This window comes from Tenrec ecaudatus, chromosome 13 (genome assembly GCF_050624435.1).
Source record: "Tenrec ecaudatus isolate mTenEca1 chromosome 13, mTenEca1.hap1, whole genome shotgun sequence".
Taxonomy (NCBI): Eukaryota; Metazoa; Chordata; class Mammalia; order Afrosoricida; family Tenrecidae; genus Tenrec; species Tenrec ecaudatus.
The window spans coordinates 10,912,659-10,928,796 of NC_134542.1; the positions used below are offsets into that span (position 1 = coordinate 10,912,659).

Here is a 16,138-nt window from a genome sequence, read left to right on the forward strand (position 1 = left end):
AAACTACTGAAAAATGCAAGTAGCTTAGATGAATCTTAAAGGGATGGTGCTATGTAAAAGCGTATGTAAAGTTTATACACTGCAGATCAGTACTTCCCAGGGCTTTTAACAGAGCTTCTAAACCAGTGGTTCTCAACCTTCCTAATGCTGCGACCCTTTAATACAGTTCTTCATGTTGTGGTGACCCCCTCAACCATAAAATTATTTTCGCTGCTACTTCATAACTGTAATTTTGCTACTGTGATGAATCGGGCAACCCCTGTGAAAGGGTCGTTCAATCCCAAAGGGGTGGCAACCCACAAGTTGAAACCCGCTGTTCTAGACTCAGATGGGCTAGGAAGAAGGGCCTGGTGATCCACTTCTGAAAGCCAACCAGTAACAAGCCCTGTGTGTCACAATGGTACAATCTGCAACCTATCACAGGATGACCTAGGACCTGAGAGGGTTTCATTCCAGTGAGCATGTGGCAACGGTGAAGGGCCAATTCCAAGGCAGCCAATAACCACAAGGTCTGACAGGGTATCAGGGAGAGTTTTTGAAATAAAATAAAAATTACATATTCTGATGATGTGGTGATTAAATAAATCACCACATAACTTTCTGGTGTACCATTTACATACCAAAAATGTAATTTTAATGTATTCTAATTTTAAAAACTATAATCCTGATTCCATGTTATTATTAACTATAGTAACTTTGATAGTATTTTCACTGATTAAATTTCTCTTGGAAGATCATCTTCTCCACCTAATTTGATCACTTAAAGTAAAAAAATCTGTAGTGGATCATAATGGAAATATATATAATATATATATAAATACACACATCCATGTGACATGTCACTTTTTGCTAAGCCTAGTTGAGCTTTCATGTGAATTTACTGTTTATAAAACATTTTACTGGAATGGTATTAGTCATAACGATTAAATGAAAAGTGTTGGGCAAGTAAACAGTATTTTTACGGTGCCAAAGTGAAGTACCACCTGTTCCAGATCCTAAAAATACACATTTTAAAGTTTCAGATTTAGGAAGAGACAAATTAAATCAACGGTGTCGTTTAGTGAGAGCAGCACTGGCCCTCGGAAAGCATGACTCCTGCTCACTGGGGCTCAAGACACCCCAAAGTCTCTACTGGTGGGATTAAAAATGTGGTTTTGCCAAATAATGACTAAGTCCCACGCAGAACCCGAGTTTTCCTCTGGCCCACCACCACCCAGGTACGCCTGCAGCCAGATGGTGTGACTTATTCCAGCTGTCCACCAGCAGGTTGCTCTCAAGTAGGCCTAAAACCACCTTTGCAAATAGCCAGCAAATCTGCGCTGAGTAAGTATGAAAGCTTATGTCGTTAGTTTTATTAATTGTTTCTCTCCCGCTGGGATGAAAGCTGGTTAAAATCGCTTAATAGGCTACAGAAATTTCTATGGTTGCTAAAAATATTGGAATAACAAAGTTAACTGGAGATATGAACCTGCCCCTATCCTAGTTTGTTAATAAAAGCATCACACAACAAATAGTGTGTCTCATAAATTAACAGTCTGAGATAAAGGGCCACCAGGAGTTTCATCTGTGTTTGTTTGTTTTTTTGCTTCATCTGGTTTTTAGAAGCCATTCATTCAACTAGAATCTAATACCAGTATTGAATAAAACCATCAATGGCAAGGGGTCAAACCCCAATACAAGCCAACTGGACTAACATGAACATTCAACTATAGTTTAGAGCCATAAGCTCTCAAAAAGCAGAACAATGAATATAAATGTTGGGGGAAGTCATGATTTGAAGGTAATGCTGTATCCTGAGAAGTCTTAGAAGAGAGCTTAGTAATGGGTCTAGATATAAGATAACCACTCACTGTCATCTAGCCAATTCTGACTCAGAGAGACCAGCTGCTCTACTAGAAAAAGATGAGACTTTCTAGGCTTGTACAGAGTCTGAAACTCACTGTGGTGGTTCTACTCTGTCCTACACAGTTGCTATGAGTCAGTATTGACTCAGTGACAGTGAGTCTGGTGTTTTTGTTGTTGCTGCTTAATCTTTATATGCATGTGAAAGTTGGACAATGACGATTGTATACTGAATATTCAAAGAACCAAAGAAGAATAGATGCTTTTTGATCTATGATGCTAGTTAAGAATACTGAAAGTTTCGTGGACTGCAAAAACAAAAAGCACAAACAAATCTATCTCGATAGCCAGTATAGCAGACTGCTCCTGAGAGTTAAAGTTGGCGAGACTTCATCTCATGTACGTGAGCACGTACGTTCTCAGGAGACCAGTCCCTGGAGAAAGGCAGCATGAATAGTAAAATAAAGGGGCCATGAAAAAGAAGACGACCTTCAACAAGATGGACTTGACACAGTGGCCCCAACAATGCGCTCAAACATAAGAACAATGGTGAGACTGGTGCGGGACCGGCAGTGTTTCACTCGGTCACACACAGGGTCACTCTGAGTCGGAACCAACTCAAAGGCACTTAGCAACCAACATTCTTCTCATAAAAATAGTATTGGGGTAAAAATAAACACACCAGAAACCGAATCCCCTGCTAACAAGTCAATTCTGACACATAAGGACTGGAGAGTAGAATTCCTCAGAGGCTATAAATCACAGAGGCAGACACCTTCTTCATCTACAGACTGACTGTGGACTCCAACTGCCAACCTTTCAGCTCTTGGCAGCCCAGTGCTGAACCTACTGTCCTGCGTCCCAAGATCGAAGGCAAAATAAACTTTTCTTGCTCTTCAATTTAAATTCAACTGATATACACTGAAAGGTTTCCTTTAATTAATGAAAAAGCTTTCCCAGATGGCATGAGGAATTGTTTAATTTCAAAATTAATATCAAGTTTATGTATAATATAACAATGTCATTATATATAAAATAGCACCTGCTGAACACAACCATGTTAGAGCCCCCAGATTTCATTGAGAAACGGATAAAAGCTTGAAGAGGAAAATGAAGAACATTTCCTATCTTTCCACATAATTAGTTTTTCTGATTTTCAAGCTTCTTTTGTCAGAGATTGCCCCCCACCCAAAAAAAAAAAGAGGAAAAAAATTTTTAGAATCTGAAAATTATTTCCTGAAAACAGTTTTTAATTCCACACATTGGTTTCCTAGTTCAGCCTACAGGTCACCTTCAAACAATATGTGCTAACATTAAATAACGGCCACTCTCCATATTTCCAACAGCTGAGATAAATTTCCCCCAGCTCTACTCTAAAGTTAACTTCATTTTGATCTTAACTAATCAGGTATCTTTAGGACATTATCTCTCATCTGTGAGGCTTATCAACTCAATTTACTGCCATGGAGACTTTGTATGCCAGAGTCTAACTGCACCCATGGATTTCAAAGATTGCAGAAAACTTCATCCTTCTCTCATGGAGTGGCTGGTGGTTTTGAACTACTGACCTTGTGGTTAGCAGCCCGATGTGTAAACACTACTCCACCAGGACTCCTGGCTCCTTGTAGGGCTATAACAGTTGTCAAAAGGAAGCTGATACTAATCAAAGTACCCAAAGTTATAAATGGTGTGCTTCCTAATATGCAAATGAGGAGCATTCGAGGCTATCCTGGACAACCGTGACTTCAAGTGCTTCTCCACAGGAGACACAGAAGGGCAACCACAGTTCACAGAAGGGCTTCTCAAGAGTGCGGGAAGAACAGATCGGGGAAGCAATCTATGAAATCTCCTCATTTCCCAGAGAGATACTGGAATAAACAGAAATTCTAAAAGAAATCAGTAGTTTTTAAACTGAGGTTCAGCAAGTTCCTTGAAACAAGTTGTTTTCATTTATAACAAAACTCACTAGAAATACTGAGACTTTAATATAAACTTAATCTAGATAAATTGTATAACAAAAGCAGTGTGAAAAAGTTGCCTCCTGAGTATTTGGTATTCAGTTAGGGTCAGGTGACTTTACCATCCTTGCAGCCGGAGTTTTCCCTGCCTGGCTCTCACTCCAGGGAACAGGAGCAGTGCAATAAAAAGGCCCTCTTCACCAACTTCTTGGCTAAGCTATGTTTCTCATTCCCTCTCAAAACCCAGACAGCTAACGCCTGTTGCCTCCACTCCTCTGGGAGTCTGTTACAATGTGGTGGCTGCCATGTTGTTTTGATGCAGAAAGCTCTGCTATCTATGGGTATTCCAAGTACCAGCAGGCTCTCCTGTGGTGGACAAGCTTCAGCAGCGCTTCAAGAACACGGTCTGGTGTAATCAGTGCCAGTAGACGAGCACTTTGGGCTAGAAAGCGCTCAAAACTCAACTGGGAAGAGCTTCCTCCTCTACATCAATTGGGCCTTAATGATGTGGATGGGATGAATGGGACCTATGTTTGTGGATGTGGCACACTCCAAATGAGAATAAACAGCAGCAAACATTTATTAAGAACTGGAGCAGACAAAGTCTGGCTATTATCAACACCTTATATGCTGTATTAAGATATATATTATTCAGCAACCTGGTGACGGGCATTCTGTTTGATTTTTCTTATGCTTGTTCATATTAGGGTATATCTCAGAGGTGCATTGCCAGTGTGGTCACCCTCTTGAAATTATGTTGTTTTTCTGTCTGTTGTTAACTGAAACTCAGGAACACTGAGCCTATAGGGAAAGCAAATAGAACAAGGGTCTTGGAGGGGGAGAGGAATGGGAGGTGGGGAGAGATAAAAGGGAGATGATGTCAAGGAGTCCGTATAGAAAAATAATGGATGGAAACTGTGATGGCAACTGTACAATTCTACTTGATGTAATTGAAATATGAACTGTTATATGTAATAAATTCCAACTTTAAAAATGGAATATAGATTGTACAAAATATGAAGCTAAGAAAATTAGAAATTGTAAAAAATGAAATGAAGACATAAAATTCATTATCATAACCATTAGTGAGCTGAACTGGACTGGTAGTGGCCATTTGGAACTGAACAATCATAGGGTGCAATATGCCAGAAATATAAATGGAAGAGAGAAAATATAACATTCATTGTTAAAAAAAAATTCTAAGATCTACCTGAAGTACCACCCTGTCGTATCAATAGAGTTAACAAAGAAGAGCAGTTCATAAGATTGTTATTCAAATATATACACAATCACTAAATTTAGTCATGACAAAAATTGAAGAATTCTACTAACTCCTCTGGTATAAAATTAACCAAGCATGCAATTGATACACTGATAATTACTGGAGGTTGGAATGCAAAAAATGGAAACAAAAAATAACTATCAGTAGTGGAAAATATGGCCTTGGTGATTCCATTTTTGCCAAACCCAATTATCTATTCATTGAAAATATCTTTATTAAAAACATAACTAGCAACTACATACTTGCACTTATTCCAGATGGAATACACAGGAATCAAATCAACTACATCTGTGGGAAGGGACAACAGAGAAAAGTTTGATCAGAACAAAGGCAGAAGACATCTGCTGAGCAAACCATCAATTGCACACGTGCAAGTTCTTGTTGAACCTGAAGAAAATGAAAACACGTCCATAAGAACCAAAGTTTGCCTCCTGGTACATCTCACCTGAACTTAGACAATATCTCAAAACATATTGAAAGCATTGAAAACTAATGACCAAAAACCAAGAGAGCTGTGGAGTGACATCAAGGAAACACATATAAATAAGAAAAGGGCCATTAAACAGACAGAAAAGAAAGAGAAAGGAAAAGATGCTGGATTGACACCATGTACTTGAACATGGAGCAGCCCCAGTAAATGGAAGAAGCGATGAACTAAGAGCTAAACATATTTTAGAAGGTAGTTTGAGTAGACAAAGTAGTATAACAAGATGTGAAAAGATCTGCAGTTCCAAGCTTAAAGAAAAAAAAAATCATGCCTTGGATTGCAATATTGAAAGATTCTATGGGCAAAATACTGAACGATGCAAGGAAGGATCAGAGGAAGATGGAAGGAAACTAAGTCATTACACAAAATGGATGGATAATGTTCAATCATCCCAGAGGGCAGCACATGATCAAGGACAGATGTTATCGAAGAAGTGCAAGCTGCACTAAAAGAACTGGAGAAAAACAAGTCTCTGGGAATTGATAAAACACCAAATTGAGATGCTTCAACAAATAACTGCAACGCTAGAAGGCCTCACCTTGTCTATGCCAAGGAACTTGTGGCCAGTTACCTGGCCAATTGACTGAAAGAGATCATATGCATGACCATCCCAAAGAAGGGTGATCCAAGGGAATGTAGACATTATCAACCAATGTTACTGAAAGGCATTGTGATGATGCACTGGATTAAGAATTAGGTTGTTAACAGGAGGAAGTACAGCAGTTCAAACCCACCAGCCACTCCATCGACAAAAGATGAGGCTATCTCTACAGGCTCGGAAACCCTGAGGGGCACGTCTGATCCCCACTGGACAGCTCAGTGGGAGTGGGTTCCACCATTTATTCATATCACAAGCAAAAAGGTTTGAAGATAATTCAACCTGGATTCACAAGAGGACATGGAATAAGAGCTATCGTTGCTGGTGTTAGATGGATCTCGGATTAAAATAGAGACTATCAGAAAGATGTTTACTTGTATGTTATTGACTATGACAAAACATCTATGAGGATCATAATTATGGTAATTATGGTTAGTATTGCAAAGAGCGGTTTTTTTTCCTTGCTAAATTGTATAATTTATAGAAGAGCCTGGAAGTGTGATCCTGGGAAGAAGCAGAATTTCACCCTGTATATAGAAAATGTCTGCCTAGTACTGGTGGTCAGTCCTGCCTCACAGGGTAGGTTGGACAAGTGGCCCTGGTCAGTCCCTCCAGTGTTTGTGTATGTGGGGGTGGGGGTGGGGGGAGTGAGAGGGTGTTGGAGTAGCCTGACTCTCCCACTATTCATGCTGTGACAACGTGGGGCTGGCATTTCAAGTCATTCCAGGTCACGAGGGGAGCAGGTGATGATGAGTCTCCATGCCGTCGTCTCATGGCCAGGCCTTTCTCTCCAGCAAATCAGAAAGCATGACATAAGGGAGTTTTCATAATTGCGACCATATACACCTTCAGCAAGAACCCCAAGCCAGCTGAGAGCTAGACATGGAGCCACCAGAAGTCAAGCTGCTGCTCAGGTGCCTCTTTTTGCAGGGGCAGCGTGGAGGTGTGGCTACTGTGTATTTCCACAAGCAGACATTTCTCTCTTTTTTTTTAAATATTTTTATTGGGGCTCATAAGACTCTTATCACAGTCTGTACATACATCAATTGAGCAAAACACCCTTATACATTCGTTGCACTCGTCATTCTCATAATTCACCTTCCACTTGGGTTCCTGGAATCAGCTCGGTTTCTCTTTTTCCCCCCACCCCCCTCCCTCCCCGATCCTACCCCTGGTCCCTTGATAGTTTATAAATAATTATTATATCTTATCTTACACTCCCCGGCGTCTCCCCGCACCCGCCTCCCCATTGCCCATCTCCCAGAGAGGAGGTTACACATAGATCTCCAAGATCGGTTCTCCCTTTCTACACCCCCTTCCCTCCTGGTGTCGCCACTCCCACCGCTGGTGTTGAGGGGTTCGTCTGTCCTAGATTCCCTGTGCCTCCAGGTCCTCACTGCACCGCTGTACATCCTCTGGTATAACCAGGTCCGCAAGGCAAGGTAGAATTGGGGTCATGATGATTGGGAGGGGAGGAAATGTTCAGGAACTAGAGGAAGGTTTTGAGTTTCATTGTTGCTACACTGAACCCTGAGTGGTCCATCTCCTCCTCACTACCCCTCTGGAAGGGGTGTCCAGCTGTCTACAGATGGGCATTGGGTCCCCATCACGCACTCCCCCTCTTTCACGGTGATGTGATTCTCACCACCACCCCACCTTTGTTGTTGGAGACCTGGTCTCCTCTGCCCTTCACGGTCACCTATGTTGGTGTGCTGCTTCCGTGTGGGCTTGGTTGCTTCTGGGCTAGATGGCCGCTTGTTTGCTTTCAAGCCTTTAAGTCCCCAGACACTATATCTCTCAGTAGGCGGGCACCATCAGTCTTCTTCACCACACTTGCTTACACACACTTTCGTCTTCAGCGATTATGTGAGGAAGGTGATCATACAATAATTGTTTTTGTTCCTTTGTATCTGCTACATGGTCCATTCAACACCTTGTATTCGCTTAGGCCGTGTGCTTCTTCTCTGTGGGCTTTGTTGCTTCTGAGATAGATGGCCGCTTATTTGCCTTCAAACCTTTAAGACCCCAGACACTATATCTTTTTTTGATAGCCGGGCACCATCAGCTTTCTTCACCACATTTGCTTACACACACGTCTGTCTTCAGTGATCATGTTGGGAAGATGGGTATCCTGCAATGAATGTTTAGCAGGGCGAGGTGCTATTGTATTGGGGGATTATGCATGAGGAGGCCCAATGTCCATCAAGCAGACATTTCTCAATGTGTTCTGCCAGTTTCCTGGCATCCCATAGACAGACTGCCACCTTTTGCCCTCAGGACTCACCTAGGCAGGACCTCGGCCACTAGACAATAGGTCACACAGCTGGCCACCCTTCTGAAAGGCACAGCCTTTGCCCTGCAGTGGGCTCCTAAGAGCCCCACTCTTTAGCACCTAGCCTCCTTCCTGACAGGCAGCCACTAGGACCCAGGTGTGCCTCGCAGCCAAATCCACAAATCCAGTAGTCACTTCTTTTCTTTGGGGAACCAGCTAGTTTTATCCCAAATCCCGTTTTCTTTAGTGTGTGCACCTGTATCTTTGTGTGTGCCTTTCCTTCAAACAGATAGTCCCTGCTCTTGGGACAGCTTTTCCACATCACCTGCACAAGTCAGGTTTTGTTTAGTCTTTCACTTTTTGTTTTCAGCAAATGTCAGGCACTACAGTAATCAAACAAAGAAGAGCCAAGGCAAGTGAGGGCAAGTGAGAGCAAAGGCAAGTGCAGCAAGCAAACCAGGAGATCTGAATGGAATACGGTGGGCTTGGTCCATGGAGTGAGGTGGCTTACAGCAGGTGTGCCAAGGCAAGGAGCAAGTGCCTTTAGACAGGAGGCTTGCTGGTAAATTGGAGAGCTGTAGGTAGGTACTTGCCTGACCACTGAGCCCACTGAGACAGAGAGCTGAATAAGGCCTAGGCATACTGGCAGAGTTCACTGCCTCCAGGACCACACTAACAAAGCTGAGGAACTTTACTACATTTGCAAGCAGTGGGACTGAGAGAGGGGACTGATCTCTGACATGGCAGAAAAGCTATCATGACTGGACAACTACCCTGAGTCATTCTGAATGCTAAATTATAAACCGTCACTTCTCTAGTAAACCCTGTAACTCGGGAGTGGGGGGGTAGTTATTAACAACCTATGACACTTAAATGGCACAGCCTTGCTTGTTGAGAGAGAACTTGAAGCACTAATGAATGAAGGTCAAAGAATACAGCCTTCTGTCTGCTTACACCTCAAGAGAGAGAAAACATTGCTCACAGCTGGGCAAATAAGCAACGTCATGATCAGGGGAGAAGAGACTGAAGCTGTCAAGGACTTCATGTTACTTGGATCCATAAGCAAAGCCTATGGAAGCAGTCATCATGCAACCAAGTGGAATATCGCAACAGACAAATCTGCTGCAAAAGACTTCTTTCTCTAAAGTGTTCAAGAGCAAAGATGTGACTGAGGCCAAAGGTGCATCTGACCCACGTCAGTTATTTTCAATCACCTCAGAAGCATGCTCTCAGGACAATGAAATAAGCAAGATAAGAATGAACGATGTCTCTGAATCATAGTGGTACTGGCAAAGAACAGTGAATACACCAGGAATTGCCAGAAGAACAAAGAAATGTTTTGCAAGAAGTACAGCCAGAATGCTTCTTTGAAGCAAGGATGGTAAGACTTCATCTCGTGTACTTGGACATGTTATCAGGAGGGATCAGTAAACAAAACATAGCCAAATTATAATACAGTACCAAAAATAAGCTGAAACAAGAATTAAGAATATAAATCTGAGGGCAAGGAATGTCCAGATGTGCTTTACACAATTGATATATGTATGGATTGTGATAAGAGTTGCATGAGTCCCTAATAAAATGTTTTTAAAAAATAAAATGTTAAAGAAAAAGAAATAATCGTAGAAAAAAGTAAAATGCCAATATTAAAAACTCCCCCCAAAAAAGAATATAAATCACTACCCACTGTGGCTTCAGGAGGCCCTAAATAATAAAAATCAAGCTTCCAATATATACTTGACTGCTATCAACCCAACACTACACAATAATTAAATATAAATAAATGACTTTTTATCTGCCCAACTTTAAATAATAATTAAAAAATCTAAATTCTTGCTATAACAAGTAACCACATTAGAGTCAAAATGCATATAAAACTGAGAGAATGAGTTACTCTTAGACCCATTTACACACCAGGGAAAGCCCACTTAAATGTGCTAGTTCACATAAAACAGATGGTGCTCAGAGTGTTTTTTCAAAATGTAAGCTTGTATTTTACCTATACACATCACTGAGAATTTACTAGTAATTTATTTTACGGACAGGACCATCTTTTATTGTATTACACTAATACGGTAGTTATTTATTGTTTCACTATACTACACTAATACAGTAGTCGTTGACTGTCTCTACAATACAGATAATTTGATCTAAAACAATTCCTAAAATCCCGGGAAAGTTCTTTAACATGAAGGCAACTCCCTACTATTGTATTTAATTTAAATGTTCGGATTATCCATGCAGAATATTTTTTTATTTCTAGTCACAATTTTAACTATTTCTGTAAGTGAGTAAGAAAATAACAATTCAATGGTGTAGAGCAGCAATTCTCAACCTGAGAGTCATGACCTCTTTGGGGGTCCAACGACCCTTTCACAAGGGTTGCCTGATTCATAACAGTAGCAAAATTACAGTTATGAAGCAACAATGAAACTAATTTTATGGTTGGGGGAGCCCCACAACATGAGTAACTGTATTAAAAGGTCACGGCATTAGGAAGGTTGAGAACCACTGTCTTAGAACGTTCCACTGTATCTCAAAAAAGCCAAAACCATTAGTCTTACTGTGTCTAAGCCAAAGTCTACTATAAAGCTTCACAATCTGACTTCCATGATCCACCCTGAGTGAGCACCTTATACGCACATGTACACACAGTCATCTGGAAAGACAGAGAGGGCAGGACAGGAAAGATTAGCTCAGAGCCTAGTAAGACTGCAAGGAGATCCTGGCTCCATCTATGTCAAGAGGTTGGGAAATGATAGGTAGGTGCCCATCCTAAGGTTCACGATGGCAGCTACTGTTGTCAAACAAGTTCTGTTGTTGAATCCACATTTCAACCCTAAGATATGCGTGCTCATTGTACCATAAAGAAAGTGAAGGTGGATCCCTACACAGTGACCTGGATTCCTATTTGCCCTAAATCACAAAGCTAGTGGCAGTGTCAACACTTCCAAATTCATATTCCTTCCTTTTTATGTCATGTAAACAGCAAATACATAGTCATTATTAAACCTAATTATTACACTCATAGTCTTGTTATGGTAGTTACATAATCTCCTGTCAACGTGAGTGAAGGAGTGGAGTCTAGCCTACCAATCAGGTCATAGCCAAAGAGGCCTCTGTGTAGGCATGGCCTTCTCCTGAAGATTCTGAGACCTCCTGTCTTCTTCCCTGGAGGCAGGACACACACTCTCTCTGCTTCACATTCCTGATGGCAAGCCAGATGGAGCCAGAACCCGGGAGCTGGAGGAGCCACTTGGAGACCCAGGCAAGCACTGAGATGCTTCCACCACCACTGGATCCACAAGATTTTTCACGCACTGATCTATGTTGTTCCGGCATTCGGCAACATTGCATGTGTTGCGTGCAACTGAAGAGGAATTTATAGACTGGTATTGGACATATGGGCTAATATTTGACTTATCTGAACTGGGTTGGGATGTTTTCTGAATATACAATTGTTCTTTTATATAAAACTCTTATATACATATGAGTGTCTATGAATGTTTCTCTGGTCAATCTGTCCTGCAATATTGCTTTTTAATGAGAAAACAAAAATCCTCCTCAGACCCCATTTTCCCCTCAGTATTTCTGCAGTGACATTTTAACGGCTGCCATTCCAGCCCCAGACTCCAGATCTGGGAATTCCACTTAGGGCTCCTTGGCTCTGGGAGGAATTTCAGGGTGGTGCAAAAAAAGCAAAGAAGCTCCACTATTCACCAAAGGGCTATTGATTCAAACCTGGCCCCAGGTGCCGTGCATGTCTGTTGCTCCGGGGTGAAAGGCATCAGTCTATGGAGTGCAGTTCTGCTCTGCAACACAAGGGGCTGCTGTGACTCAGGAGGGGCTCAAAGGTCAGTGGTCCAACCTAGTTTGTTGGGGTGTCCCAATGACCACACTCATTTGCTGGCTCAGCATAGCCATGTGGCCCACTTGAATGCACTGCAATGGGGCAATAGTGCAATTACTATAGCCTTGAAAACTCTCTAAGGCTCTATGAACTCTAGGAATTAGACCGCCTCGGCGGCAGTGGGTTCAGTTCTAAGCAGTCCTCAAAGCTGGGACAGTCATCATCTTTTGATGAAGGAAATCTAGGCAACATCATTAAGACACTGGATAAATTCTGCCTGAAAGCCAGGCAACACATTTCCTTATTTTCAAATCAATGTGAGTCAGATTTTAAGTTACACCCAAAAATTATGAGCTGACACAAAGCTGTTTCTCAATTCAATGTTTTTCGCATACTGTTCCCTGCACACAAAGACTGTCCTTCTCCCCCTGGCCAGTGCTACCTTTCATCTAGCACGTACCAGCCAGGATGTCCCATGTTTATACTAAAAGCAAACCATTTGGGAGATGAAAAACTCAACCTCAAAAGACATTGTAGGCCATTATCAATGCCACACAGCTAGGAAGTGGAGCCAAGACTCAAAACTAGGTTTGTCTAGTTCTAAGCACTCACTCTCCCAACCACATTAAGCTGCCTGTCCCATGGAACCTGTCTTCTTCAAATGTTTTGCTCAAGCATCATCTCTGTGAAGCTTCCCAAAGCTTCTCCCCTGCTCCCCACGCCAGCCACACACGTGCCACCTGGGCAGCTCATTTACAGAGAGGAAATGCCAGGGGGCTCAAAATAAATGTCCAAGGGAAAAAGTCCAGTATCTTCTCCAGTTTGTCCATGAACTCTTTGAAGACCTCTCATGTTTTCATACTTGACTCCCTCACACTGCAAGCTCCTTACCATAACAGAAAGATCCCGGTACCTCCAGGGCCTCTCCACTGATGGAGAGCAACCAAGAGAAGGATAACCTCTGTCACAGATTAAATCTCATTAAAATAAACAACTACCATTACCCTCAGATAATGGAGTATTTCTGAAATGTGGCATCTCATGAGAATCTAGTGGACACAGAGCACAGAGCAGCCAGTGTGTGCCATGTTTAGCAATTTTAATACTAAAAACAAACCTAAGGAATCCATTTGGCAGATGAGCAACTCAAGCTTACGGACATCGAGGGTCATTATCCATGCCGCACAGCTAGAAGTGGGGTCAAGACTCAAGCTAGGTTTGCCTAGCTCTGAGCTTGGTATGATACGCATGCTGCAGTATATGAAATGCTGCTCCTTTTGTACTCTTTCAAAACGCGAGAACAGAGAGGCCAGAAACACACACATACACACTGCCAATTCCAACTCATAGTGCCTCTATTGGACAAGCAGAATTGCCCTTTAAATCTTTACAGGCGCAGAAACCTCATCCTTTTCCTGCACAATTGTCAATGGTTTCAAACTACTGACCTTGTGGTGAAATCTCCATCCCTTGGTGGTGGGTGTAGTTGTTAGGCTTTGGGCAAAATGCAAGGTCGGTAGCTCAAAACCACCAGCCACTCTGCAGAAGATGGGAGCAGTTCTACGCTGTCCTACAGCATCGCTATGAGTCAGCATCAACTCAGTGGCGGTGAGGTTAGTTTTATGTTATATTATATCATACATATATATAGTTCATTTTCTTTTCCAAAAAGAAAATTTCTAAAATTCCTAAAGGCATCAAAGGACCTGCATATTTAAAAGATCTACTTTTTCAGCTACTAAAAGTCAGATGCCTTAAAAAAAAAATCAATAATTCCCTGTAGGGCTAAAGTCCTACCAACGTGGTCTTTCTGTGACAAGGAAACAAAACACTAACTATCCCAGCCAACCCAAAGTCATCAGTCAGTAAGCATCAACTTCTCAGGGGTTTTTTTAGAACTACACAATCTACAAGTGAGTGACCTTTCAGGCCTTGGTTATCACTGGATCTTAATCGCTCCGCAGAACACTTCCCCTGACGTTTTTCCGGACTTAATCCTTTATTGCAGTCTCCCTCCTAGGCTGTAAAGCACCGGAGAACATGGCCTTTGTTGGGTTTATCAGTGCACCCCAAGGCCTCATCCAGAACATTCTCTGAGGGATTCAAGAATAAACGTCTACAGAGGAAGTGTTAGCCATGGACAATGAAAATACACCACCCACTTCAAAATATATGTTTAAAACCAGACACCAGTGGGCAGGCCCTGCGTTTTTCCAAACTTTGACAAATCGTTTTCCCAGATTGCCCAGTCCCTTGCTGCCTCACTAGGAATGAATCCTACCGTCAACGGTTTCAACAGCATTTGGCAACCAACCAACCCTTCAAGAAGCCACCGCGTTGGAATTCGGCGAAACGAGTACCGGTAGGCAGCTCGTCCCCAGACCCGACATCATCGGCAAACTTTCCAAATGAAATCTGGCTGCGCCAAAACGCAGAGCAGATTGGAACGTAACGAAGCAAAAGCGAAACCGCGAACTACACAGAGACATCGTGCCAGTCATTCATTCGGCACGGCAGCCTCCGTTTTGCTTTGGGCTCCCCCAACGCACCCCGAAGACGACGTTTTGCTTTGGGCTCCCCCAACCCACACCCCGTCTGTGTAGACAGCCAGGGCACTCGCTTATCGATCGGCACTGTCGATCCGCAGCCCCAGTAACTCCGAGTCGGTACCAAATTCCCATTACAACTTGCAACTCCGCTCCCACCCCACGCCACCCCGCTACCCCGCGGGTCTTTAGGGCAGGAGGCGACCGCCCATCTGCTTCTCGGCCTCCCCGCCCTCCATTCGCCCGCGGGAGCACTCCCCCCGGGGGTTGACACCCCGGCGCTTCAGGCCGGCTTCTCCTCCAGGGCCCCCAGAGGGCCCGGTCGGCTCGGCCCCGCAGCGCCCGGCAGATGCCCGGCTGGGGCCGCGCAGAGACGGGACACAAAGGGCCGGCCGCCGCGCTGGCGCCCCTGTCTCCCGCAGCCCGGCCCGACCCCGCCGACCGGCGCCGGCACCTCCGGCCCGCGGAAGCGCAAGCGCATCCCTCCTCCTGCCCGGCCCGGTGGCCGGCGCCCAACCGCCGCCGCCCGCCGACCCGGCCCCGCACTCACAGGCTGCCCGAGCAGGACGTGCACACGAAGGAGCCGACCGTCATGTTCACGTAGGTGGGGCCGCGCTGGTCGCAGTCGAAGCACTTTCGGTTGTGCGGGAGGCCGGTCATGTCCCGCAGCATCTTCAGGTGCTTCTCCTCCTGCTTCCGCTTCGCGCTGGCCGCCATGGCCGCGGCGCCGAGGGAGCAGGCCGGCAGGGCCAGGAGCCGGGCGGCGCTGCGCCTGGGGCCCCGCGCTCCCACGGGCCGCCCCGCCCGCGACCGCCGCCCTCCGTCCGCGCGCGCCCCCGCCGGACCTGGCCGCCGCGGCTCGGCTCTGTGGGGGACGGCGCGGCGCGGCGGCTATGGAGCGCGGGCTGTCGGACCTCACCAACCGGCCCAACCGGGACAACCGCCGCCGCCGCTGCCACCGCCACCTTCCCGACTTCTCCTGAGGGGAAAAGACGAGGAAGGGAGTCGGCAAGAGGAGGCCTGCCCGGGGCGGCCGGAGGCCAAGTGTCGACCGGCGCCCTCTGCTGGCCAGGAGGAGTCACTGCGGCCGTCCCGAGGCCAGGCTTGCGACAAAACCAAAAAAAAAAAAAACACACACACACAAAAAACCCCTCAGTCCCACTGAGTCTATTTCCGACCCTACAAGACAAAATAGACCTGCCCCCATCGGGTCTCCAACGATGTGAATCTTTGAGGGAGTCAAATGCCACATCTTTCTCCCAAGCTGATGGGTTTAAATTGCGACCCTGTTTGTTAGTCAGTA

At 44.4% G+C, this 16,138-nt stretch overlaps 1 protein-coding gene across 5 annotated transcripts in view; it reads right to left on the minus strand.

The window, feature by feature from the left end:
- AGFG1 (ArfGAP with FG repeats 1) overlaps nt 1–15,831 on the minus strand; it is an 85,344-nt gene extending 69,513 nt beyond the window's left edge. For 4 of the 5 annotated variants that reach the window (XM_075529180.1, XM_075529178.1, XM_075529177.1 and 1 more), the window contains exon 1: nt 15,386–15,830. In XM_075529180.1, coding sequence (XP_075385295.1) covers nt 15,386–15,552 — 167 coding nt within the window. In that variant the 5' untranslated portion in view covers nt 15,553–15,830. Of the gene's footprint in view, nt 1–15,385 lie in introns of all 5 variants that reach the window. The other variant, XM_075529181.1, reaches the window with a different exon arrangement.
- Between the last annotated feature and the right edge of the window lie 307 nt (nt 15,832–16,138).